This window comes from Typopeltis vanoorti, chromosome 24, assembly GCF_054136105.1.
Source record: "Typopeltis vanoorti isolate ZY-2024b chromosome 24, IOZ_Tvanoo_1.0, whole genome shotgun sequence".
Taxonomy (NCBI): Eukaryota; Metazoa; Arthropoda; class Arachnida; order Uropygi; family Thelyphonidae; genus Typopeltis; species Typopeltis vanoorti.
The window spans coordinates 15,721,015-15,746,708 of NC_143572.1; the positions used below are offsets into that span (position 1 = coordinate 15,721,015).

The 25,694-nt window shown below is 35.2% G+C and overlaps 1 protein-coding gene across 1 annotated transcript in view; it reads left to right on the forward strand.

Annotated features, from left to right (window-relative positions):
* Arp8 (Actin-related protein 8) overlaps positions 1-25,694 on the forward strand; it is a 156,034-nt gene that overhangs the window by 69,344 nt on the left and 60,996 nt on the right. Inside the window, exons 7-9 of the mRNA XM_090413311.1 lie at positions 6,415-6,530; positions 10,281-10,434; positions 25,490-25,564. Coding sequence (XP_090269437.1) covers positions 6,415-6,530; positions 10,281-10,434; positions 25,490-25,564 — 345 coding nt within the window. The remainder of the gene's footprint in view (positions 1-6,414; positions 6,531-10,280; positions 10,435-25,489; positions 25,565-25,694) is intronic.

Sequence of the window (25,694 nt, forward strand, 5' to 3'; positions counted from 1 at the left end):
CTGTTTCTCAAGAATATTTGCATAAATCTTATCAGGAACACTCAGTAGAGAAATTCCTCTGTAATTGTCACATTCGATTTTATTTCATTATAGATGAGTACTATGAGTGCTCTACTCCAATTATCTGGAATTCAATCCTCTGACCAGGCCTTCTGACTGAATTAAGCAGTGTAGCTACTGTAAAGCTTTTATACTTCCATATTTTAGCATTTCTGGTTGAATATCATCTACTCCAACTGCCTTTCCACATTTCATGTTTATGATAGCTTTTTCTACTTGGATTACAGATAATATATATTCCAAATGGTATTCCTGTTGAGTGTTTTCTACCATCATGCTGTCACTACTTGTTTTATTTAACAATCTTTCAAAGTAATTACTCCATACATCAAGAATATCTTCAGTTTTTATATCCCCTTTATCATCTCTGATTCCTTTTATAGTACTCTTTCCTCCATTTCTGAGCTTTTTCTATAGACCAGAATATTTTACTACCTTCCTGATATTTATGTTCTTAACAAAGTCTTCCCATGACTTTTGTTTAGCTAATTTTACACAGTGCTTTCTTACATTTTTCTCTGTATTCCCTAAGAGCACAAGCTGACTTCCTTGCCAGGAACTTGCAATATACTTTCTTTTCTTTTGACTGCTGCTTTAACTTCCTTAATCCACCATGGAGTTCTGATTTTTCTATTTTTGCAGATTATCTCACCACATGATTCTCTGGCTGAATCACTCAAAGTTTGGTTATTGTTTTCAAACTATTTCAGTTTTTCTTGAGTCTACAGTCCACATTTCATAGCTGTTCAACTTTGATTTGTTTTAAAACTTTCTTACACACTTCAATATGAAATTCAATTTTATCTTGTTCAACACTAAATGGTGATGACTTCCTATATCAAATCTTGTGCATGCTCTTATGTCCTGAACCAGTGAGGAAAACATCACTGTTTATAATAACATAGTCAATGAGATGTTTCTTATTTCTTGTATCTTCTCTCCATATGAATTTGTGCACATTTTTTATATTGGAACATGTTAGTAATATTATGAACAGTTAGTTAGTTATATATGGACATGCTAGTCTATATCCTGAGCAGAAATCTAGCAGGTGCTTATAGTTATCATTTCCTACTCTGCTGTTTAGATCTCCAATAAGGACCAACTTTTCCTTTTTCATTGTGTAATCTGCATTCTCTAATGCCTTGAAAAATTCCTCCACTTATATTTTTATTACCCTTGAACTATGGAAAACAAATGGAAATGTAAGGATGGTGAAAGTGCTAAAAGTGGGAAAACAATTTGATTGGTTTCAGGAGAAGCTAAACTGGACATAATTAAACAATTTGAAAATGGCAAATTGTTTGCAGCTGATTGAATTTATAACATTGATTGTCTTAAGAGTTGCAGCAGTTTTAAAAGATCAACAAAAGATGTATGATTATACTCAAGTAAAAACTCTTTCTTGTTAAGCATTGTATAAAAGAAAGATTGTCTCTGAAGAAATGGAATGCTATTGAGCAATTTTGGATTCAGAATGAAAATACAAAAAACCAATGCTTGGTTTTTCTTCATTGCAAAACTGCTAATAGAGTTGGCCTGCTACAAAGAAATAAAAAAAATAAAAGTGAAATTTATTTTCAAATTGAAACAAAAAAGACACTAGTGAGATCTTTCTGAGCAATAAATACAAACTGTTATATTCAGGCAGTGACGATCAAGGAAAAAAGGAGTAGCCATAGTATTGAACATTAAATAAGAGGCTAATTTTCTTGAATGGCAGGCAATTTCAAATAGAGTGATGTGGGCAAATATGAGAATGGGGAACTGGACAATGAGACTTATTTGTGTCTGTGGTCCCACAGAAGGTTATACTAAGGTAGAAGTGGAGGAACTTTTTGAGGCTTTAGAGAAAGCAACTGACACAATGAAAAATAAAAAGTTGGTCCTTGTTGATCTAAATAGTAGAGTAGGAAATGATTATCAGACATACAAAAATATTTTGGGAAAATTTGGAGAAAAGAGCAAAGTTAATAATAATGGCAAATATCTGTGGGATTTCTGCTCAGGACATGGACTGGTTATTACTAACACAATGTTCCAACATAAAAATGTGTATAAATTCACATGGAGAGAAGATGCAAGGAATAAGAAAAGTCTTATTGACTATGTTATTGTTGATAGTGATGTTTTCTTCCTGGTGCAGGACACTAGTGTAGAGAGGATTTGAAATTGGAAGTGATCACCATTTAGTCTTAAGCAGGATAAAATTGAATTTCATATTGAAAAGAATAACATGTAAGAAATTTTTAAAGCAAATAGAAGTTGAACAGCTCTCAGATGTGAACTGCAGACTAAAATACATAAACATTACTGAAGAAAAAAAATGAATAAGTTTGAAAACAGGAACCCAACCTGGAGATTCAGTGGCAAGCCTTGAAAAAACACTGATTCAGCCAGAGAGGCATGTGGTGAGGTTGTCTGCAAGGATAGAAAAATTCAAACTCCAGGGTTGACACAGGAAGTTAAAGAGGCAGTGAAGGAAAAGAAGAGAGCATATCAAAAGTTCTTTCAAATAAGTCATCTTGTGCTCTTAGAGAATACAGAGACAAATGTAAGAAAGCTAAACACTCAAACTAGCTAAACAAAAGTCATTGGAAGACTTTAGAAAATAAATATCAAGAAGGTGGCAAGATATTATTATGTAACACCTACAGGGCATCAAAAGACTCATCGAGGGAGGGCACCCACTTTACAACTCTTTATCTTCACCACTTCACAAACTGCAACTATTTTCATCTACACCAATGGCATCTATTGTCGACCACCATTCCTTAGATGTTGGTTGGCAGTAGATTTCACAATCGCAAACATCCATGCCTATGGCAGGATTCGAATCACTGCCTTTTGGCTTGAAATGGATACGCTAACCTCTTGGCCATCCATGCCGGCAATATTCTGGATATTGTTGAAAAAGCTTGCAACTGGAGGATAGTGCTGTAAAAGGAATTAGCAGTGATAAAGGTGACATAAAACTGGTGAAAAAGATATCCTTGATGTATGGAGTAATTTGAAAAACTGCTAAATGAAAATCAGTGACAGCACAATGGTAAAAAAATGCTGACCAGGCATGCAATCAGGAATAATACCTGTACTTGAAATAGAAAAAGCCATCAAAAGCCTGAAATGTGGAAAGGAAGTGGTTGCACTACATAGTTCAGAAGGCCTTGATAGAGGGACAGTTTTCAGATGATTGGAGTAGAGCTATCATAGTACCCATATATAAAAAGGGAAATAAAACTGAATGTGAGAATTACAAAGGCATTTCTCTACTGAGTGTTCCTGGTAAGATTTATGCAAACATACTTGAGAAATGGTTAACAAGCATTTTGAAAGGGAAGTTTGGTGAAGAACAAGCTGGATTCAGGCCAAATAGTCTGTCAGGATCAGATTTTCACTTTACGACAAATAGTTGAGAAATTATGGGAATATAACAGAGATTTGTATTTAAGTTTTGTAGATCTGGAAAAGGCATATGACAAGGTGCCAAGAGAGAAGCTATTCAAAACGCTACAGTTGTATGGTGTCAGTGGGGCATTATATCAAGCAATACTTAGTCTTGATTTGAGTCAGCAGTTAGAATTGAAGGCAGTACAGGAAGATGGTTTAATGTTAAATCTGGTGTCAGATAAAGATGTACATTATCCCCTCTGCTATTCATTATCTATATGGATCACATTATGAAGGAAAGTGGTATTAAACCTGATAACAAAATTGGTGATGTTAATGTCAGCATCTTTGCTTTATGCAGATGATGTTATACTTCTAAATAAATCTGCTACAAGTCTGCAAGATTCCCTGACTAAATTAAATAACTGTTGTAATAGATATGGTATGAAGGTCAGCAATAACAAGACAAAGACAATGAAAATAGGCAGAAGCATTGAAAATATCAACTTCGTTGCGAATGAAGAACATATTGAACAAGTAAAACATTTCAGCTACTTAGGCACAATTTTTAGGGAAGATGGTAAATTAAATATGGAAATAGACAACAGACTCAACAAAGCTGGTATTGTAGGGAGTCAACTGAATATATTTATATGGAATAAGAGAGAAATTAGTCAAAATACTAAATTGTCTATATACAAGACTGTGTTCAAACCAATTTTAACCTATGAATATGAGAGCTGATTTAATAGTAAAATATTTGACTAAAGACTACAGATTAGGGGCGTAAACAGATGGTTGAACTACAATATCGTATTAAAAATGAGGATATTAGAAAAGAACTTTACATTATTAGCATCCAGGAATGTGTTAGCAGAGCTAATCTGCATAACACCTGAGCAGAGCTAATCTGCTCAGGTGGTATGGTCACTTAAACAGAATGGGTGAGGAAAGATTAACAAAACAAATGTTCGCTGCCAGATTGGCAAGAAAAAGACCCAGAGGAAGACCAAGATATAGGTAGATTGATACTGTAAAAAGTGCCTTAGAAATATAAAATCTGATAATATTGGAGTCTTGACAGGTAACAGATTGATTTGGAGGAAAATTGTAGATAGGAAGTTAGTAATGATGTAAATTTTTCATGTAGTACTATCATATCCTGTGCACCCCTTGAGGGAATATATCAGGAATTTGAACTTTTATTATAAAAGTGTATAATATTGTTTTATTAATTGATATGAATATAATATGTATGTTATAGTCCTCAAAAGCTAGGCATTATCTACACCACTCAATAATCAAGCAGTTTCTATATTTTACAAAATGAAGATTGGCTTAAGACTAAACTCCAACTTGATGTTGAAAGTTTATTTTCCACTTGATTAGAGTATAATAAATTTAGTTTAATCCTTTATCCAAGTGTGAGCAAACAAAGTTTGCGCCTGAAAGTATCTTCAGGACTGGGTTAAGGTGATACAACACCAGGGCAACTCATTGCAAACGTGGAGCAAGCTACCAACACTCCTATCTTAGTATCTCCTATAATGCAAAACACATCTCCTTGCGGATATGTCTAATGTTATGCATTAAGGGAAGGGCCACTACCCAGACTAGTTTCGACCTTTATTGAGGTCTCTTCAGTGGGAGCCAGGCCCAAGTCGAGATATCAGGCAGAAGCATTAGCATCCACCTTTGCAACGAGTTGCCCTGGTGTTGTATCACCTTAACCCAGTCCTGAAGATACTTTCAGGCGCAAACTTTGTTTGCTCACACTTGGATAAAGGATTAAACTAAATTTATTATACTAAACTCCAACCTTTTCTGAGTTATTTGTTCTAAATAGTTAATAAGATTTTATTTTCAAACCATCCCTCTCTTCATAATCAGAATATGCAGTACAAAGATTTGTTTGCAGTTTCATACATTGGCAACCTGTCTGTTAGGATTGTTATTTTCAAGGATCATAACATCAGGTTGAATTTCAAGCCAATTCAAACAGTTTGCAATCTTCTCATACTTTAAGGACAGCATGCCTTTTACAAACACCCAGGGGTCTATAGGATATCACACTCATGTGGCTTGGTCTACATAGGTAAACAAGCTGTGGTTTTGAGGTGAGAAAGAAGGAACATATTGGAGATATGTGCACAAAAGAAAGGAAAGATCTGGTCTGGTCCACCATACTTCAACTACCAGCCATATAGTAGACTGGAATATTTCCACTATGTCATATTTAGACGAACATTTTTTCTTTTGACATTTCAAAGAATGCATAACAGTTATCTATTCACACTGGTCTTTTAACAGAAAGTACTTGTATGAATGACATCTGAAAATCTTCTCTTAGTTGTTTTAAAAACTTGTCAGATTTCAATTTTTTTTTTCAGCAGTTACCTTCACTTTACCTGGTGACAGGACAGCTGATATATGCTATTTGACTCTGCATCCTTGTTAGGATGAATTTATTTATTTCGGGACATGAGCAAAACTGATTGGTACAAGTTTTTCAATTGTAATGACTAATAAAATAAAATCCTATGTAATCCATGTTCCATGAATTGGTGCACCTGCCCGACATGGAAGGGATGCGATTTACTGTCAAATAAGCTTCCATCTGATGCATAGTATGTATGACTTTACCTCCCTGAATGCAAGAGATTATGGAATGAGCTTTCATCTAATGTGAAATATGCATGCCACTGTGAATGTTAACAGCCTCCCTCTCCTTTGATTCCTTAAGAATCATTAAGGAAATTAACCAGCTGATATGAATATACTAGTTTTAAATACATTCTTATGTTTTTTGTTTTTTTTTCATCATTCTTCAGAGTATAAATAAAATTAGTTACTTAGTTAATTTTATCACCTACTGCATTTCATTGTTTAAATGATAACTTTCTGCTCAACTATCTAAAATTCTTATACTCTTATATCACTTATTGGTGATATATAATTTCATAGGAGTCTGTATGTGCAACATTTGGAGCTGGAGTTAGTTATGCCTGTGTAGTGGATGTTGGTGATCAGAAAACTAATGTCTCTTGTGTTGAAGATGGAATATCACATAGAAGTACAAGGTATGAAATAATTTTTTTCTATATTAATATTCTACTATTATTCAGTTGACCCTTACTAAGCAAACCATAGAAAACTATCATCAAATTCCTGACATGTACCCTCAAGGGGTGTACAGGATATGATAGTACAACATGAAAAATTTACATCATTACTAACTTCCTATCTACAATTTTCCTCCAAATCAGTCTATTACTTGTCAAGACTAATATTATCATTATGAGATCTTATATTTCTATCGTCTAAGGCACATTGTACTGTATCAATCCACCTTTATCTTGGTCTTCCTCTGGGTCGTTTTGCTGCCAATCTGGCAGAGAACACTTGTTTTGCTAATCTTTCCTCGTCCATTCTGTTTAAGTGACCATACCACCTGAGATCAACTCTGCTAATGCCCTCCTGGATGCCGACAATGTCAAGTTCTTTCCTAATATCCTCATTTTTAATATGATATTGCCATTGATGCCATCTGTTCACACCTCTAATCTTTCTCAGGACTCATATCTGCGGTCTCTAGTCTTTGGTCAAGTGTTTTACTTCTGACCCAGCTCTCAGATCCATATGTTAAAACTGGTTTGAACACAGTCTTGTATACAGCTAATTTAGTGTTCAGACTAATTTCTCTCTTATTCCATATAAATTTATTCAATTGACTTCCTACCATACCAGCTTTGTTGATTCTGTTGTCTATTTCCATATTTAATTTACCATCTTCACTAAAAGTCGTGCCTAAGTAGCTGAAAAGTTTTACTTCTTCCACAGGTTCTCCATTCACAACACAGTTGACATTTTCGATGCTTCTGCCTATTTTCATTGTCTTTGTCTTGTTATTGCTGACCTTCATACCATATCTATTACAACAGTTATTCAATTTAGTCAGGGGATCTTGCAAACTTGTAGTGGATTTATTCAGAAGTATAACATCATCCGCATTAAGAAAAGAGCTGACATTAACATCTCCAATTCTGATATCATGTTTAATACCACTTTCCTTCGTAATGTGATCCATATAGATAATGAATAAGAGAGGGGATAATGTACATCCTTGTTTGACACCAGATTTAACATTAAACCATCTTCCTGTACATTCTTCAATTCTAACTGCTGACTTACAACTCAAATAAAGATTAAGTATTGCTTGATATAATGCCCCACTGACACCATACAGCTGTAGCGTATTGAATAGCTTCTCACTTGGCACCTTGTCATACGCCTTTTCCAGATCGACAAAACTTAAATACAGATCTTTGTTATATTCCCATGCTTTCTCAACTATTTGTCGTGAAGTGAAGATCTGATCCTGACAGCCACTATTTGGCCTGAATCCAGCTTGTTCTTCACCAAGCTTTTCTTCCACAATGTTTCTCAAGTATACTTACATAGATCTTGTCAGGAACACTCAGTAGGGAAATGCCTCTGTAATTCTCACATTCAGTTTTATTTCCCTTTTTATATATGGGTGCTATTAGAGCTCTACTCCAATCATTGGGAATTCGTCCCTCTGTCCAGACTTCCTGAACTATGCAGTGCAGCCACTGTAAGACTTTTATACCCACCATACTTCAGCATTTCTGGTCGAATATCATCTACTCCTGCTGCCTTTCCACATTTCAAGCCTTTGATGGCTTTTTCTACTTCAAGTATGGATGTGTATTCCTGACTGTATGCCTCTTGAGTGTTTTTTACCACTATGCTATCGCTGCCTGCTTGTTTCATTTAGCAATTTTTCGAAGTAATTACTCCATACTTCAAGGATATCTTTTTCTCCTGTTTTCATGTCACCTTTATCATCTCTAACTCCTTTTACAGCACTCTTTTCTCCATTTCTAAGCTTCTTCAACAATCTCTAGAATATCTTGCCACCTTCTTGATATTTATTTTCTATGTTCTTGCCAAAATTCTCCCATGACTTTTGTTTAGCTAGTTTTACACAATGTTTCGCTTTCTTATATTTTTCTCTGTATTCTCTAAGAGCAAAAGCTGACTTATTTCCTAGGAACGGTTTTCTATGGTGAATTTCTTTTAGAATAGCATTGCTTACATGGCTTTGTCTAGAACTTTTCAGTAGCTTATGTAGATAGTGTATTCAGTGTAATCTTATTTACTATAATAAGAGTTGAGTGTATTCAGAGAATCAGAATTGCAATTTCTTCTTTATCATCATTTCCTGGCATGCATCCTAAAGCAGTGTACAGAATACTGTAATTACCAACACAAGGGTTTAAGAATAATTTCCTGTTAGCAGTTTTCTTTCAGCTTGGTCTCTTACTTTGTCTTGAGTATAATTAACATTTCAGTCTTCTGGGGCATCCAGTCATTAATCCATCTATTTGTATATTGTTCTCTTTTTTTGTTTTTTTCTGCCATTTTGGATGGAAGCATTTGTCTTGATAATCTCCCACTTTCCATTCTATATAAGTGATCATACCTTTTTAGATTATTTTTAACATTATCAGTATTCTAAATGCTAATCTTCAGTTTCTTTGAAATCTTGTCATTCTTAATGTTCTGCCACTGAAATCATCTCTTTATTTTCTTAAATTTCCCATGACTTCATGTCTGTTGTCTACAATCTTTGATTGACTATATTGTTTCTAACTCAACTCAGTGTTTTTTTTTTTAAATTTGTTTAAACACAGTCTTTGCAGGTTGCTGTTTTGTTGATTTGACTGATTTCTCTCTTGTTCTATATAAATTTATTCATCTACCATACTGGCCTCAATTATTCTATTATCTGTTTCCATATTTAATTTATCATCTTTGCTAGTAAGTGTACATAAGAATATGCATACCTGCAGGCAGAGTAACTGCTAGCAGGATGATTTGCTAGTTAGTTGAGAAGCCTTCTGATTCTTTAGGAGGCATCATGTTTGGTCTTGTGTACTGTCTTGCAACCAACCTGAGGAGTTGCTTTACTATTTTACTTTCAAATAGTGACTCCCAATTTAATTAAAATATATTAGGGATGCTCTTGAGTATGTAATTTGCATTGCATTTAAGAATAGAGTAGAGGACAAAAATTTTAAATCTTGTTCTGGTGACTAAGTGTGGCATCTATCATCTCAGGCCTTAAGTAAGGTGGTGGTGTTTCATTGAGCAGTGAATGTCACATACCACCTAGCTTTTGAGTTGGTATTTTCTTGAACTAGTGAGTGCATGCTTTTAAGGTTGCAGTATTATCTAGCAGCTGATGTGACAAACCTCTCTTTGTAGATACAAGGACACCCTATGGGATAAGCTTGGCTGCAGAGGTTTAAGAAACTACTTATAATCTAAAACTAATGCACTTTAGTACATTAGCTTTAGATTATAAAACTTTATGCAGTAATTCAGCAAATTTGGACAACGTCAATAATATGATAGGAAAATTAATCAAAAACTGCACATCGTTGAGTAATACTATCTTTCTGATAGTCAGAAGGCATATCTTCCACTGGAAGGAGCAACTAAGTTAAAATCCTGTCAGAAGAGATGAGGAAAGACTATGATTATTATATACCTTGAAACCCATTATCTGAAAATCTTTATTATGGAATAATAGTTTATTATGTTATTTATTATTTGTAGAAACAGCTTCATTATTCTAATGTATTCCATTACTAGTTCTCTTTTATAAATATCAATATAAAAAGTTTTCTTCAGAAGAAAAGCAGCTAAAAGCCAGTTTGTGAATTATATTTTGTCTTTCTCATAACCATTAACTGAAATGAACTTCAAATGTTTGCTTATATATGCAGTATTATTCTTTGCAGGTTATGTATGGAGTATGGTGGTAGTGATATAACACAACTCTTTCACTGGCTTCAGAAAAAATGTGGCTTTCCTTATAAAGAATGCAGTCCATTAATTAGAAGTGATGCACTTCTGCTTCAGGAACTTAAGGAAAGCTTGTGTCATATTAATTTGGTAGGTTGTTTTTTGTGAGTTATGGATTTCTGTTACCATATGCTATTATCATAGAGTAGTAGTTTTAAAACACTTTGTGAACGCAATAGCATACTTTGTACAAATGCATGCTTTGACTGTTAACACCAGACCTGCATGGAGCCAAAAGACTCATTATGAGAGATACATACTGTTACACACAAAGCTCCTCAAACTGTGCTTTAAACTCATTCAATGTATCCTCATTCACCACAGTGTCAAGCAATGCATTCTACTCACCAACCACTCTCCATGCAAAGAACCTGCTCATACCCTTCTGATACAGCTTCCAGGGATGTCTCCTTATTCTACCCTCCTTCTCCCATTCTCTGAAAAAATTTCTTCCACATTAATCCAGTAACAACTCTTTACCAACTTAAATGTCTCAGCCATATCCCCTCTCTTCCTTCTATTTACAAGGCTTTTGCAAACTACAGTCCTTCAATATTCCACATTCCAAAGACCAGTTACCACCTCAGTCAGTCTTCTCTGGACTCTTTTCATATATCCTCATCACTATGAAAACCAGAGGACCAAATCTGTGTATAATAATTGATATGTCTAATCAATGCCTTATACAATGGAACCAGAACCTCTGTTTCTCTATGTTAAGGTTCTCTGCATCATTGCCATAATCTGATATGATGACTTGACAACTTGTGTATTGTGACCTGAACATCAGATCCTTGTCCTCCACCATTCCAAGGTCTCTTGTTTCTTGTACTTCCTCCAAAATTTCTCCACTAAATGGATACTTTGCATCTCATTGTTGCCTACCAGATTTCAGAATATGCTTTGCAACATTAAACCGACAGTTCCATATTGTTGCCCACTCATACAATCTATTCAAGTCCTTCCTGTAAGGCCACAATTTGCTTGATTCCTTATCACTCTTTAGTTTTTCATCATCTGCAAACAGTTAAACCCATCCCAATATCATCATCAAATTCCTGACATATATCCTCAAGGGGTGTACAGGATATGATAGTACTACATGAAAAATTTACATCATTACTAATCCCAATATCATTAATATACAAAATAACAGTGATCCCAAAACAGACTCCTGCAGCTCACCTCTAGTGTCTTTTGTCTTTGGGATACTTACCCCCAAACACATATTGTTGATACCTATCTGAGAGCCAGTGTGCCTATCCAACTCATTCCATCTGCTCCACGTTAGTTACCAATTTGTGGTGTGGCAATCTATCAAATGCCTACATGCTGACAAACATACAAAATACCATTGTTATCAATCCACTTTTTGTATCCTACCTCTTGCCAACCTCTCCAATACTTCAACTACAACTTTAGATATACAGATCAGCTTATAATTTGCAGCCTTTAGCTTTATCCCCACCTTTGTGAAGTGGGACTTGTGCTTTTGCAGGATGCTTGAACAGGTAGGCCAAGACTTTTTTATTTTATTTTATTTTTAATTTTTAATTTTTTTTTATGTTGAGTCCATACATGAGAGAGTGGTTGATCAACCTATAGTACATTAGTACCGTATATGGGTTAGGAAAGGAGGAACTTGTTTACATTTGATTTAAAAGACTGTATATTGTATTCCTTGGGAAATGCATCTGGTGGGAGGGGGAAGACTGTTCCACAATACAGCAGGGATGGAGGAGGAGGAAAAGACACTTGTTCTGTGGGTTTCAAGGTGCACTGTGAAGGGATGTTGAGCAGCAGCTGCATGTGTTCCAACGAGCTTAGTACTAAGTGGGGAATTATTGATGCTATTTCAGATGAGCATTTGCCATGGAAATATTTATAAAATATACATATTGCAGAAACCAAATGTCTCTGCAAAAGTGGGAGGAATGAGTTGGTAAGAGATGGGTCATTAATAAGTCTAATTGCTCTCCTGTGTATTGAGTCAAGCATTTTGAGGGAGCTCTTAAGGGCCCCCACTCCAAATGTGAGAGCAGTATTCAATAGCTGGGCAGATTTGTGATTTGTATGAGGTTAACAGCTGTTCAAGGGTGAAGTAAAGAGAAATGTCAAGATAATTCCAAGAAAAGAAATCTCATCTTGTCTGGAAATTTGGGTGTTGTCAAAAAGAATACTAGGAGAAAATGGTTATTTTTTTGTGAGAAATAAGACAGAACTGGGTTTTACTAGCATTGAAATTGACGAAGTTATCTGAACCCCATTGAGGGCAATGGTGGTTGATGATCTGTAGGTTCAGGTGAGTCGTGTAGATTAAGGTTTATCAAATGAAAGGGAGGAGTGCAATGTGCTCTCATCTGCAAAACTGTATTGGGTTGGAGGCCAACTGAAATAGGTCATTGATATATAGTAGGAAGAGGGTTGGTGAGAGAACAGAACCTTATGGGACCTTCTGGCATTGCTTGAATGGTGAGAGGATAAGGAACCATCCACCATCACACATGAGACAGACCAAACGTGGAAGTTTGCTTAGTAACACTTTGTGCCAGCCCTCGGTCAAAAGCTTTGGAGATATCAACCACTTGAGATTTACCAAACTTCTCCAAGGCATTTGTCCAGAGACGGGTGACATGTGAGCAGATCTCCTGTTGATCGGGTGATGGAATCCATACTGGTGGTAGTTTATTACATGGGTACTTCAAGGTAGTGTAGGAGTTGGGAATTGATTATTTTCTCCATTACTTTAGACAGAACTGAGGTGAGTGAGATAAGGCAGTAGTTAACAGTGATTTTTTGCCCTTCTTGGGAATGGGTTGAATATAGGCCAATTTCCAGGCTGTGGGATAGATACCAGTGAAGTAAGAGAGTGTACAGGCAACATAGGATAGGAGTCAGTTCTGGTGCACAAACCTTTAAGACAATTGGAGGAATGCCATCAGGGCCAGAGACTTTTTCCTGTCTAATTTGGACAGTATTTTTCTGGTCTCTTTCTGGCAAAAGGATATAGGCATCTGGAAGGGTTGGGGAGAGGGAGACATTTACCATTGTCAGTTATGTGTGCATTGGAAGTAAAGTGTGAAGCCAGGAGATTGGCCTTTTTCTGTGGTGGTGATGATGGGGGTGGGAATAATGCTGGGCAAAAGTTACGACCATTTGGTTTGTTGAGAGACCAAAAGACTTGACTGCCATTTGAACAGACTGCAGTTTCCTGCTTTATTGCTCTTTCAAACTGTTTTGGAAGCATTGATAGTTTTCTTACATCTATTTCAGGCTTGAGTATAAGCAGTAAAATAGGATGGAGTTCATCTGAGCCAGTTATGGTATCTTTGATTTTTCATTTGTACAGCCTTAGAACATCTTTTGGAGAACCAGGGTTTAGTTAGGGAACGGCAGTTCAGGTTAGTGTGAGGAATGTATGTTTCCGTGCCAGTGAGGATTTCTTTGATGATACATTCAGTGCATATATTTGGGTTGGAAGGCCAGAAGCAATAGTCCAGCCATGGGAATGAGGTATAGATGTCACAGAGGCTGTCCCACTTGGCACTGTTATAATGCTAAACGGCTCTACTCTTGTATGGTAATGGCTGTGTAAGCATTGTTGTATAGGGGAGGAGATGAGCACTAGATTGTTGTCAGAATTACCTAGGGAGCCCACTACATTCACTATGTGTTTGGAAGAGTCATTGGTGATATCTAGGGTGTTTGAGAAGTGGTTCAGGTTATCTGTTATTCTAGTTGCCATGTGAATAAGTTGTGTAAGGTCGTTAATGATGGCAAATGTTTCAGCATCTCTGCCTGCAAGATCTGTACAACTGGAGGAAGAAAGGCAGTTGGTGTTGTGGACATTAAAATATCCTAGGAGGAAGATTTTGCTGTTGGGAAAGTGGGACTGGAGAAAATCAATTTTTAAGGAGAGGAAATTAAAGAGCTCAGAGTGGTTGATGGCATTAGGAGAGCAATAGAGATAGCAAATGAATTTGACTGAGTGGGAAAGGGATATTTTCAACCAAAGAAGGTCAAAGTTGGGTCTACCCTGACTGCCCTCTTTCTCTGTTCCTCTCACATTCCCGTTCTCTCTTCATCTCTCACACTATTACTGCTTCCATTACCAAGCACTTCAGTCTCATCCATTTCACTCTCCTGATCTTTCACTTCACCTCTTACTACTCTTGATCTCTTGTTTGCATCACACATTGCACTTCTTTCTAGCAACAGTTTCACCAATTCACTCACTCCAAAGCCATCAAATGCAATTGCAACAATGCAAAATGTTATACATATTATTTTGAAGGTTTAATGGTATATCACAACAAGTAAAGAAAGTAAATGCATTTTCTCATCACGTTTTAGGCACATAGCCTGTCACATAGGACAGTTAATCCTATCCTAAATCTGTATGCCAGTTAACTATGTTTGTTCTTCTGGCTGGTTAGTCTGTTTTGTAGGAAGAAAAATCTGATTTTCTGAGATGGAGTGCAGCTTTTTTTTATGTTAGGAATATATATAATAGGTTTGGTAACCTATAATATGTTAGTACTGTGTGTGAGAAGAGATTTGAGAAAGAAGGAACTTGTTCACATTAGATTCTGAGGCCTGTGCATTGTATTCCTTAGGAAAGAAACACATAGAAGAGGTATGCTGTCCCAGAGTACAGCAGCAGGAATGAAAGAGGAGGAAGAGAAACTTGCTGTGAGTTTGGAGTTGAACTGTGATGAGGTGTTGGATGGCAGCGTGATGCATTTCAGTGGGTTTGGTAGAGGGAGAAACAGCAGAAACTAAATGCCTATTGGAAAATGATTGGAATGAGTTGGTCAGAGATGAGTCATTGATCACTCTGATTGCTCTTCTGTCTTGAGGCAAGTATTTTTAGAGTATTCTTAATCTTGGAGGCACTCCACAGATTTGTGAGCAATACTCTCTAGTCTGGTTGATTTGTACAGAGTTAATGGATGTTCAGAGATAAAGTAATGCTTTGAGTGAAAGAGGAATCCTAATTTTTTTGGATGCCAAGGAGGCACTGGTTGTAATGTGTTAATACCAAGAGAGGCTTGATTTTAGGGTAATCCCAAGGAGAGAAATCTCATCTTGCTTAGAGATTTGGGTGTTGTCAAAGGTAAGGTTGGAAGAATATGGCTCTTTCTCATGGGAAATACTGCAGAACTGTGTTTTGCTGGCATTGAAATTGACAAGGTACATGGGAAGAAGATACAAGAAATAAGAGAAGTTATTGATAGTGATATCTTGACACTTGCTCAGAACACAAGCATATAGGGAATTTGAAATAGAAAGTAATCATCTTTCATTTTCAGCAGGTTAAAAGGAATGTTGTGTTGGAAAAATAGCTTAATACAAAAGGTTGAAAAAGAATCTACGTTCAGTAGCTTTCAGAGATGAAACATACTCAAATATACATATATTATTTGGAAAAAAGGGAAAGAATTTGAAAATAAAAACCAAATCTTTTACACTGATTTACTGAATCCAAAGAAAACATGATTGAGTCAGCCAAGAGAGCATGAGGTAAAATTGTGTACAAGGATAAAAAAATCTAAACTTTGTGGTAGAGTCAAGAAATTAAAGCAGTAGTCCTGGTAAAGAAGAGGTCACATGGAAAGTTTCTAGCAAGTAAGTCAACCTATGCCCTGAGAAAATACTTAGGAAAAATGTAAGCTATGTGTAAAAGTAGTAGTTTAAAAAGAAGTTTGTTTTTAAACTTTTATACATATTTTTTCTCTCAATACTATATTCATTTTATCCTGCTAAAAACTAAATGGTGATCACTTTTTCATTTTGTCTGTATACTTTTATGTTCTGGATGAGTGTGAAGATATGACTATCAACAATAACATAGTCAAAACTTTCCTTATCTTGTGTTTTTTTTCTCCATGTGACTTTGTGCACAACACTTAATGTCAGTACATGGTCATAGTGTTATGACTTGTACATGACCTGAACATAAACCTCAGAAAGTAAATGTTTTCTGTATTTCTTAGGTATTGAAAAAACTAAAAATAGAAGAGTACTGTTAAAGGAATTGGCTTTATGAGGAGTGATAAAGGTGACATAAAAACTGAAGAGAAAGATATTTGGGATGTCTGAAATAATTGCTTTGAAAGATTGCTAAATGAAACAAGCGGTGACAGAACATTGGTAAAACAATTATTTAAGATGAATATTTTGAATATGAATATGGAAAAAGAGGCCATTAGAAATGTGAACTGGAGTAATGATATTCAACCAGAAATGCTCAGAATAAAAGTATGTGTAACAGTTTTACAGTGCATAATTCAGAATACAGTGCCTAGTCAGAATATTGAATGGAATCCAGATGATTAGATTATACAAGCATATGCTTGTATAAATCATAGAAGAAGAGAGAAGCTAAGAAAAAATGCAGAAGACAAACTTAAGGACAGAGCAATCTGGATTCATGCTGCATAGGTGTTTATGGTATCAGATTTTCACTTTGAGACAAATAGTTGAGAAATCATATAACAAATGGATCTGTACTGTACTGAAGGCAACTGAAAAGTTGCCTTTACACCAATGGCAAAAGTCTCGATGATACTGAGATCACCAAAACAGCGTTATTCATCATTTATATAAATGGTGAATAAGCCTGCTATATAAAAATAAATTATGTAAACATTTAAACTTTATATAAAAAGGTTTGTATAAATTTTTGGTATGTGCAATATCTGTTATGTTGGACAGACGAGATGCTCAGGAGAAATTTGCATGAAAAAACATTAATGCCCCAACTGACCATGATGCCTATAGATGTCCAGCTAAATCTGGATACAATTCTGTAACACATGTTGAATAACATGGAAAATAAGTGCAATTTGGTCTCACTATTTCATCCACCTTGACCGTTTAGGGAGGTTAAAGATGTAGAGAAGCAGTGGGTGTGCACATCTGGCCCAGCTTATCATACTACCAATGTAAAACATCAGGTACTTTCAAGATGCTATATATTGAATTCTAATTAAAATCAACTTTGGTTAGCAAACATTAAATACTTGAGGATTATGTAGCATGGCTCAACAATGAGCCACGTTTTGATATTTCAACACAGTGTTCATTATCAATTTAATAAAAATCCGATATATGGCAGTTTATATTTTACAAATCAATGTTAACATGTTACTTTTAATTATTTTTTTCCTGATAATGTCATAGAGCATAAGAAACTGATTGAAGAAACTATTTTTATTAGCTTTTGCTTTTTTGTGGTTTATATAAGAAATAATATTTAAGAAAATTGACAAACTGAGTTTTATATTGGTTGAAGGATTTTAATTGATACTAAATAAGAAATACCAACAAGTTTTGCCAACTTAGCTGATTGGCTTCTTCATGGTGAATAAAAGAGATACAAAACAACATAAACTGTTCATGAAGGAATGAACCGAATACAATTGTATTTTATACAAATACAGAAGAATGCATGGAGCATGTATGATGTCAACTGTTGTTATGCAGGAATGTTCTGTAATTAGCAGTGAAATTTAACTAGCGTACTAATGATCTTATGAGGGTCTTCCAAATATCAGCTAGAATTAATCCTTGGTTTCTATGGAGGGTGTGTTTAGAATGGATGACTGTTATGGCTTCTTTTATGTAACAGGAGATGAAATTTTTGTCTAAATAGGGCATGGAGCTTTTGTCCCATTCGATGGTATAGTTTGTCCTCGAGAAATGAAGGGCTAACTTAGAATTGTCTTCTCTGTTATTGTTTACATCTCCTACGTGTTCTGTTTTTTTCTAATTTTCAAACTTCTTGAGGTCTGACCAATGTAATTTAATCCACATGAACAGGGGATGTTATAGACACCAGCATATTTGAAAAAAAAAGAAAAAATTGATCCATAAGATACTTTTCTCCCCCTCTCCCCCAACAATCTGAGGAAATGCGTTAAAAATCCAAAAATCCACCATCGCCATTCCTTATGCTGGGACAGTTTCTAAAAAGATTGCTTCCCTCCTCCTCATCATCAAATTCCTGCCATGTACCATCAAGGGAATACAGTAGTACTACACGAAAAATTTACATCATTACTAACTTCCTATCTACAATTTTCCTCCAAATCAATCTGTTACTTGTCAAGACTCCAACATTATCAGATCTTATATTTCTATCATCTAAGGCACTTTGTACGGTATCAATCCACCTATATCTTGGTCTTCCTCTGGGTCGTTTTCCTGCCAACCTGGCAGAGAACATTCGTTTTGCTAATCTTTCCTTGCCCATTTAACTCTGCTAACACATTCCTAGATGCTGACAATGTCAAGTTCTTTTCTAATATCCTCATTTTTAATGATATTGCCATTGATGCCATCTGTTCATGCCTCTAATAGTTCTCAGGACTCTCATATCTGCGATCTTTGGTCAAGTGTTTTACTTCTGACCCAGCTTTCAGATCCATAACTTAAAACTAGTTTGAACACTGTCTTGTATACAGCTAATTTAGTGTTCCAACTAATTTCTCTCTTATTCCATATGAATTTATTCAATTGACTTCCTACCATACTAGCTTTGATTCTGTTGTCTATTTCCATATTTAATTTACCATCTTCACTAAAAATCGTGCCTAAGTAGCTGAAATGTTTTACTTGTTCCACAGGTTCTCCGTTCACAATGCAGTTGACATTTTCAATGATTCTGCCTATTTTCATTGTCTTTTTATCGATGACCTTCATGCCATATCTATACAACAGTTATTCAATTTAGTCTGGGAATCTTGCAGACTTGTAGCTGAAGCAAAGAGCTGACATTAACATCTCCAATTTTGATATGTTTAATACCACTTTCCTTCATAATGTGATCCATATAGATAATGAATAACAGCTGGGATAATGTACATCCTTGTCTGACACCAGATTTAAAATTAAACCATCTTCTTGTGCTCCCTTCAATTCTAACTGCTGACTCACAACTCAAATAAAGACTATTGCTTGATATAATTGACACCATATAACTGTAGCATATATTGAATGGCTTCTCTTTTGGCACCTTGTCATATGCCTTTTCCAGATTGACAAAACTTATATAGATCTTTGTTATATTCCCATGCTTTCTCAACTATTTGTCGTAAAGTCAAGACCTGATCTTGACAGCCTCTATATGACCTGAATCCAGCTGGTTCTTCACCAAGCTTTTCTTCCACAATCCTTTTCATTTCTCAAGTATACATGCATAAATCTTGCCAGGAACACTCAATAGGGAAATACCTCTAATTCTCACATTCAGTTTTATTTCCCTTTTTATATATGGGTACTATGAGAGCTCTACTCCAATCATCGTGAATTTGTCCATCTGTCCAGGCTTTCTGAACTATGCAGTACCGCCACTGTAAGACTTTTATACCACCATACTTCATCATTTCTGGTTGAATATCATTTACTCCTGCTGCCTTTCCACATTTCAAGCCTTTGATGGCTTTTTCTACTTAAAGCATGGATATGTATTCCTAACTGTATGCCTGTTGAGTGTTTTTTACCAGTGTGCTATCACTGCTTGTTTCATTTAGCAATTTTTCGAAGTAATTACTCCATACTTCAAGGATATCTTTTTCTCCCATTCTCATGTCACCTTTATCATCTCTAACTCCTTTTACAGCACTCACTCTTTATTTCTAAGCTTCTTCAACAACCTCCAGAATATCTTACCACCTTCTTGATATTTATTTTCTATGTTCTTGCCAAAGTCCTTCTATGACTTTTGTTTAGCTAGTTTTACAGTGTTTAGCTTTCTTACATTTGTCTCTGTATTCTCCAAGAGCACAAGCTGACTTATTTGCCATGTACTTCTGATATGCTTTCTTCTTTTCCTTCGCTACCTCTTTAAGTTCCTGTGTCCAACATGGAGTTCTGATTTTTCTTTCCTTGCAGATAACCTCACCACATGACTCCCTGGCTGAATCAGTCAGTGTTTTCTTCAAGGCGTCTAATGAATCTCCAAGGTTTGGTTACTGTTCTCAAACTCTTTCATTTTTTCTTCAATAATCTTTGTATATTTTAGTCTATAGTTCACATCTGGGAGCTGCTCAACTTTTATTTGCTTTAAAACTTTCTTACATGTTATTCTTTTCAATATGAAATTCAATTTTATCTTGCTCAAGACTAAATAGTGATCACTTCCAATTTCAAATCCTCTGTACAGTCTGGTGTACAGAGGATTTCTCCTGCACCAGGGAGAAAACATCAGTATCAACAATAACATAGCCAATGAGACTTTTCTTATTCTTTGCCTCTTCTCTCCATGTGAATTTGTGCACATTTTTATGTTGGAACATGATGTTAGTAATAACCAATCCATGTCCTGAGCAGAAATCCCACAGGTATTGCCATTATTATTAATTTTGCTCTTTTCTCCAAATTTTCCCAAAATATTTTTGTATGCCTAACAGTCATTTCCTACTCTGCTATTTAAATCCCAACAAGGACCAACTTTTCCTTTTCCTTTTTCATTGTGTCAGTTGCTTTTTCTAAAGCCTCAAAAAATTCCTTTCTGTGGGACCATAGGCACAAATAAGTCTCATTGTCCAGTTCCCCATTCTGATATTTGCCCACATCACTCTACTTGAGACTGCCTGCCATTCAAGAAGATTAGCCTCGTATTTAGTGTTGAATACTGTGGCTACTCCTTCTTTTCCTTGATTGTTATTGCCTGAATATAACATTTTGTATTTATTGCTCAGAAAGATCTTGCCAGTTTTTGTCTTTTTTTTCAGTCACCCCTATTATGTCGATCTGGTACTTATCTGATTCCTCAGCTAGTTCCATTTCTTTGCCATTCAGGCTTCTTATGTTGATAGTACTGATCTTTAACTCTGAGTTGGGATGTGTTTTCAGATTTGTTCCAGTTGGTGACTTTTTGCTGTTCACCCTGGTTCCCTGGCGAAAACTACGGTGGCCTTGTTTAACCGGGCAACGTTCCAGCCAGCATGATATTTTGTCATGTTGTACCATCATTTTGTATTTTGGTTTAGCTCAATAAGAATAAAATTTGGTCGGCTAAATCCCAAATTGCCAGCCCATCCTCGTTCATTCAGTATCCAGGTAGATACCCAGTAGGGTGCACCACGAGAAGGTGAGGATTGGACATTAGGTCAGAAGCCCTGTTCGGTTCTCTGCATTCCTTTAAAGGCTATGTGGAGGTCTCCTCTCAGTTATATAGCTTTGACCCTTAAGTGCCCCTCCTCAAGCTACATGAAATAAGAGTGGCTTTTAAACCTTTAAAGACTATCTGCCATTTTTTAAGATCTCTGAAAGACAGTCATGCCTTCTTCAAATATGCTGATGTCTATAACATCCCCTGTTCATGTGGATTAAATTACATTGGTCAAACCCCAAGAAGTTTATAAATTAGAAAGAAAAAGAACATGTAGGAGATGTAAACAATAACAGAGAAGATAATTCTGGGTTAGCCCTTCATTTCGCAAGGACATACCATACCTAACAATAGGGAATGGAACAAAAGCTCCATTATTTAGAGGAAGATTTCCACTCCTGATACATAAAAGAAGCTATAACAGTCATCCATTCTAAACACAACCTCAGTAGAAACCAAGGATTAATTCTAGCTGATATTTGGAATATCAGCTAGAAGATTTTTTAATGTAAAATCAGTTGTACAACACGAGTTAACACAATCTGCTCTCTTAGTCATCATATTATGAAAAATAACATCAACCTTTATCAGAATTTGAGATATTCAACTCGGCTCTTTACTTCATGTGTATGATGTTGTACTTCTAAATAAATCTACAAGTCTTCAGTTCTGTCTTAACTTTAAATGAGAATAAATGCTATAAAATTTTTCATGAAAATCAGCACTGAAAAGACAGACTATTAAAGTAGTCAAGAACATTGAAGACATTGTCTGCATTCTGAATGGAGAACTTATAGAAAGTAAAACATTTCAGCTATTTAGGCACAATGTTTATTGACAATGACAAATTAAATATGGAAATAGACAACAGAATAACCAAAGTTTGTATAATAGGAGCCAACTGAATAAATTTATATTAAATAAGAGAGAAATTTATCAGTAAACTAGCAGTTGACTTATGGATTTAAGAGTTGGTATAGGAATAAAACAGTTGATCAAAGATGAGACTACAGATATTAGTTTTTTTTATATAAAAAAATTAGATTACTGAACAGATGGCATAAATGGTAGAATCACATGAAAAAAAATGAAGATATTGAAAAGGAACTTGATAATGTTAGCATTCAAGAATATGTGAGCAGAGCTAATCTAAGGTGGTATCAGTTACACAGAATGGGAGAGGAAAGGTTAGCAAATTGATGGCAGGAAAAAGGCCTGCAGGAAGACCAGAAGTACCTTACATGACTGAAATATAAGATCTGACAAAATTTTAGTCTTGATAATTAATTTGAAGAAAATTTGTTGATAAGAAGTTAATAACAATGTAAACTTAATCATATAGTATCCTGTGCATCCCTTGAAGGTACATATCAAGAATTTGATATTGATGACATTGTGAACTATGGTGCTAACAGAATGCAGTCCTGTTTTAATTCTCAAGAGAAATAACTTATTTTTTAGCCTTACTTTTGATAATACCCAGCTCTTCCAAAAATATTACATTTCTCTACCGAGGATGATTTTAACCTTTCCTGGCACAAACACTTGACATCCATAGCCTATTCAGACTCCAGAAAACAAGGTGTTCTTTTCCACTTGAGACATTACTTGTTGCCTGTAACATGGTATAAATCATGGATCCACCAAACATGGAATACTGCTGTCACCTCTAAGGTAGTGTACAAGAAACCTCCTAAACAATGCGTGATGCTATTCAGAAGAGAGCAATAATTAATTTTCATTCCTCACAAATTCACTAAAATCACTTTCTTTTATAGTATTTTCATGGGCTATATTCTGCTTTCTTCTAAGATTGGAAGATAAGTTCAAAGATAAGAGTATCTGCTATTGTTCAACATCCTTCAACATCCATCCACCTCTGTTCTATGTAACAGCCTTCCTCATGTTGTCTTCATCAAAGGCTGTAATCTGCAGCTGTTCAAAGAAGAAAGTAACCATCTACCTCTGTTCTGTGTAACAGCCTTCCTCATGTTGTCTTCACCAAAGGCTGTAATCTGCAGATGTTCAAAGAAGAAAGTAAGATTCCTACTTTCTCTTGTTCACACTCACACCGCTGATCGGTCATGCATTCTTTTCATCTGTGAGATTAATGTATCGAAAGTAAATTTTTTTTTTTCAATGTAAAATTTCTTATTCTAGTGCATGAATGGGAAAAATTGGCTTCTGCCTCTCTGCTTAGCATTTAATTTCTGCATTTACACAAATTAACAAAATAATCTGCTCTAGAAAGGTAGAATAAACATCATTATTTCTTATCTGAGTTGCTAGCAAATGGAGTGTGTACTATAAAACAGATATATAGGTGTAGGGGAAAAAAATAATCATCAGTGTTGCATGGCAAAGTAATCATAAATGATATTTACTGCCATAAAAAACAGTAAATTCTGATAACCATGTTGGTGAAAAATTAATATAATTCAAATGAGAAAGTGATGTGTTTTTTTAAAGATGCTATAATAGCTTTTTACTTTTTACTGACTTTTTACTGATATGATTTTGTTATGTTATATTACTCATTTCATGTTATATTATTGTTTTGCATACTTCAGTATGTATAAAGAGGAGAACTAATGTTAAAAAAAGGCAGCAGGGTAATGATGTTTATGAGTGTGATGTACAGGAGTACTACCTGTATATAAGGAGGAAAAAAAAATGCTGTTTCAGGAGTCATTTTGACTTCAGATCATGACTTCACCAACTGAAATATTTGAAAATCAGATAAATTTTTACTGGAGATATCTACTGATATCTTTAGTTGAAAGTTTATTTTCCACTTGGTTATACTATAATAAATTTAGTTTAATCCTTTATCCAAGTGTGAGGAAACAAAGTTTATGCCTGAAAATATCTTCAGGACTGGGATAAGGTAGTGCAACTCATAGCAAAGGTGGATCAAGCTAACATCACTCCTATCTCAGTATCTCCCATAATGCAAAACACATCTCCTTGCGGATATGTATAATGTTATGCATTAAGGGTAGGGCCATTACCCAGACTAGTTTCGACCTTTATTGAGGTCTCTTCAGTGGGAGCTAGGCTTGGTCCACCTTTGCTACGAGTTGCCCGGTGTTGTACTACCTTACCCCAGTCCTCAAGATATTTTCAGGCGCAAACTTTGTTTGCTCACACTTGGATAAAGGATTAAACTAAATTTTTTATAGTCTAACCAAGTGGAAAATAAACTTTCAACATCTTTCTCTAAATTCAGAGTAATTTAATAAAAAGGTGGCACACCTTTTGACAACTCCTATAGGTAAAGATGACCTCACCATTGTTTCTGCCTGGTATCTCCACTTCTGGGCCTGGCTCCCACTGAAGAGACCTCAATAAAGGTCGAAACTAGTCTGGGTAGTGGCCTTTCCCTTAATGCATAAAATTATGCATATCCGCAAAGAGATGTGTTTTGCATTATGGGAGATACTGAGATAGGAGTGATGTTAGCTTGGTCCACCTTTGCTACGAGTTGCCCGGTGTTGTACTACCTTACCCCAGTCCTGAAGATATTTTCAGGCACAAACTTTGTTTGCTCACACTTAGATAAAGGATTAAACTAAATTTATTATGATATCTTTAGTAAAAATGAAAGAAATTGAAATGGAATTACATTGTGGTTCACGTTGTAGTATATACCTTCATTTTTTTAACTTGGTGAAAATGCCATTTTGAGTCATTTGACTTCAGTCAATCAATGACTGAAGTTTTTGAAGATCAGATGAATGATAGATTCATAAATTATATAATGCTATCTTTCAGAATTTAATCATCTCTTTCTCCATTGTTACAAAATATCACATATAATGCAATGTATTTCTGAACTGTTATCAAAAAAAGAAGAATCATCATCCCTTCAAAAATTTATATAATTTATGGATACTTAATCTTAAGTATAATAATATATATGCATACATATAGACATGTATCAAGTTTTTGAAACATTGCAGATAAAATATATGCTGCATAGTTATAAGTAATTGCATTTACATATTAATTTGTTTACAAATGCAGGATATTTGTGGAGCACAGGATCGTACTTTTCAAGTTAAACAGCCAAATAAACCCCTTCGTCAGTACACTCTCAAAGTAAGTCTCTAAACAAAAACATTGACAATTTGGAAGACTTTATTTAATTATTACTGTACATGTAATTTTGCAGAAATGTAATTCAGTATAAATTCAGAATGGCTACAAGGATCATTTCAAAATGTTCTGC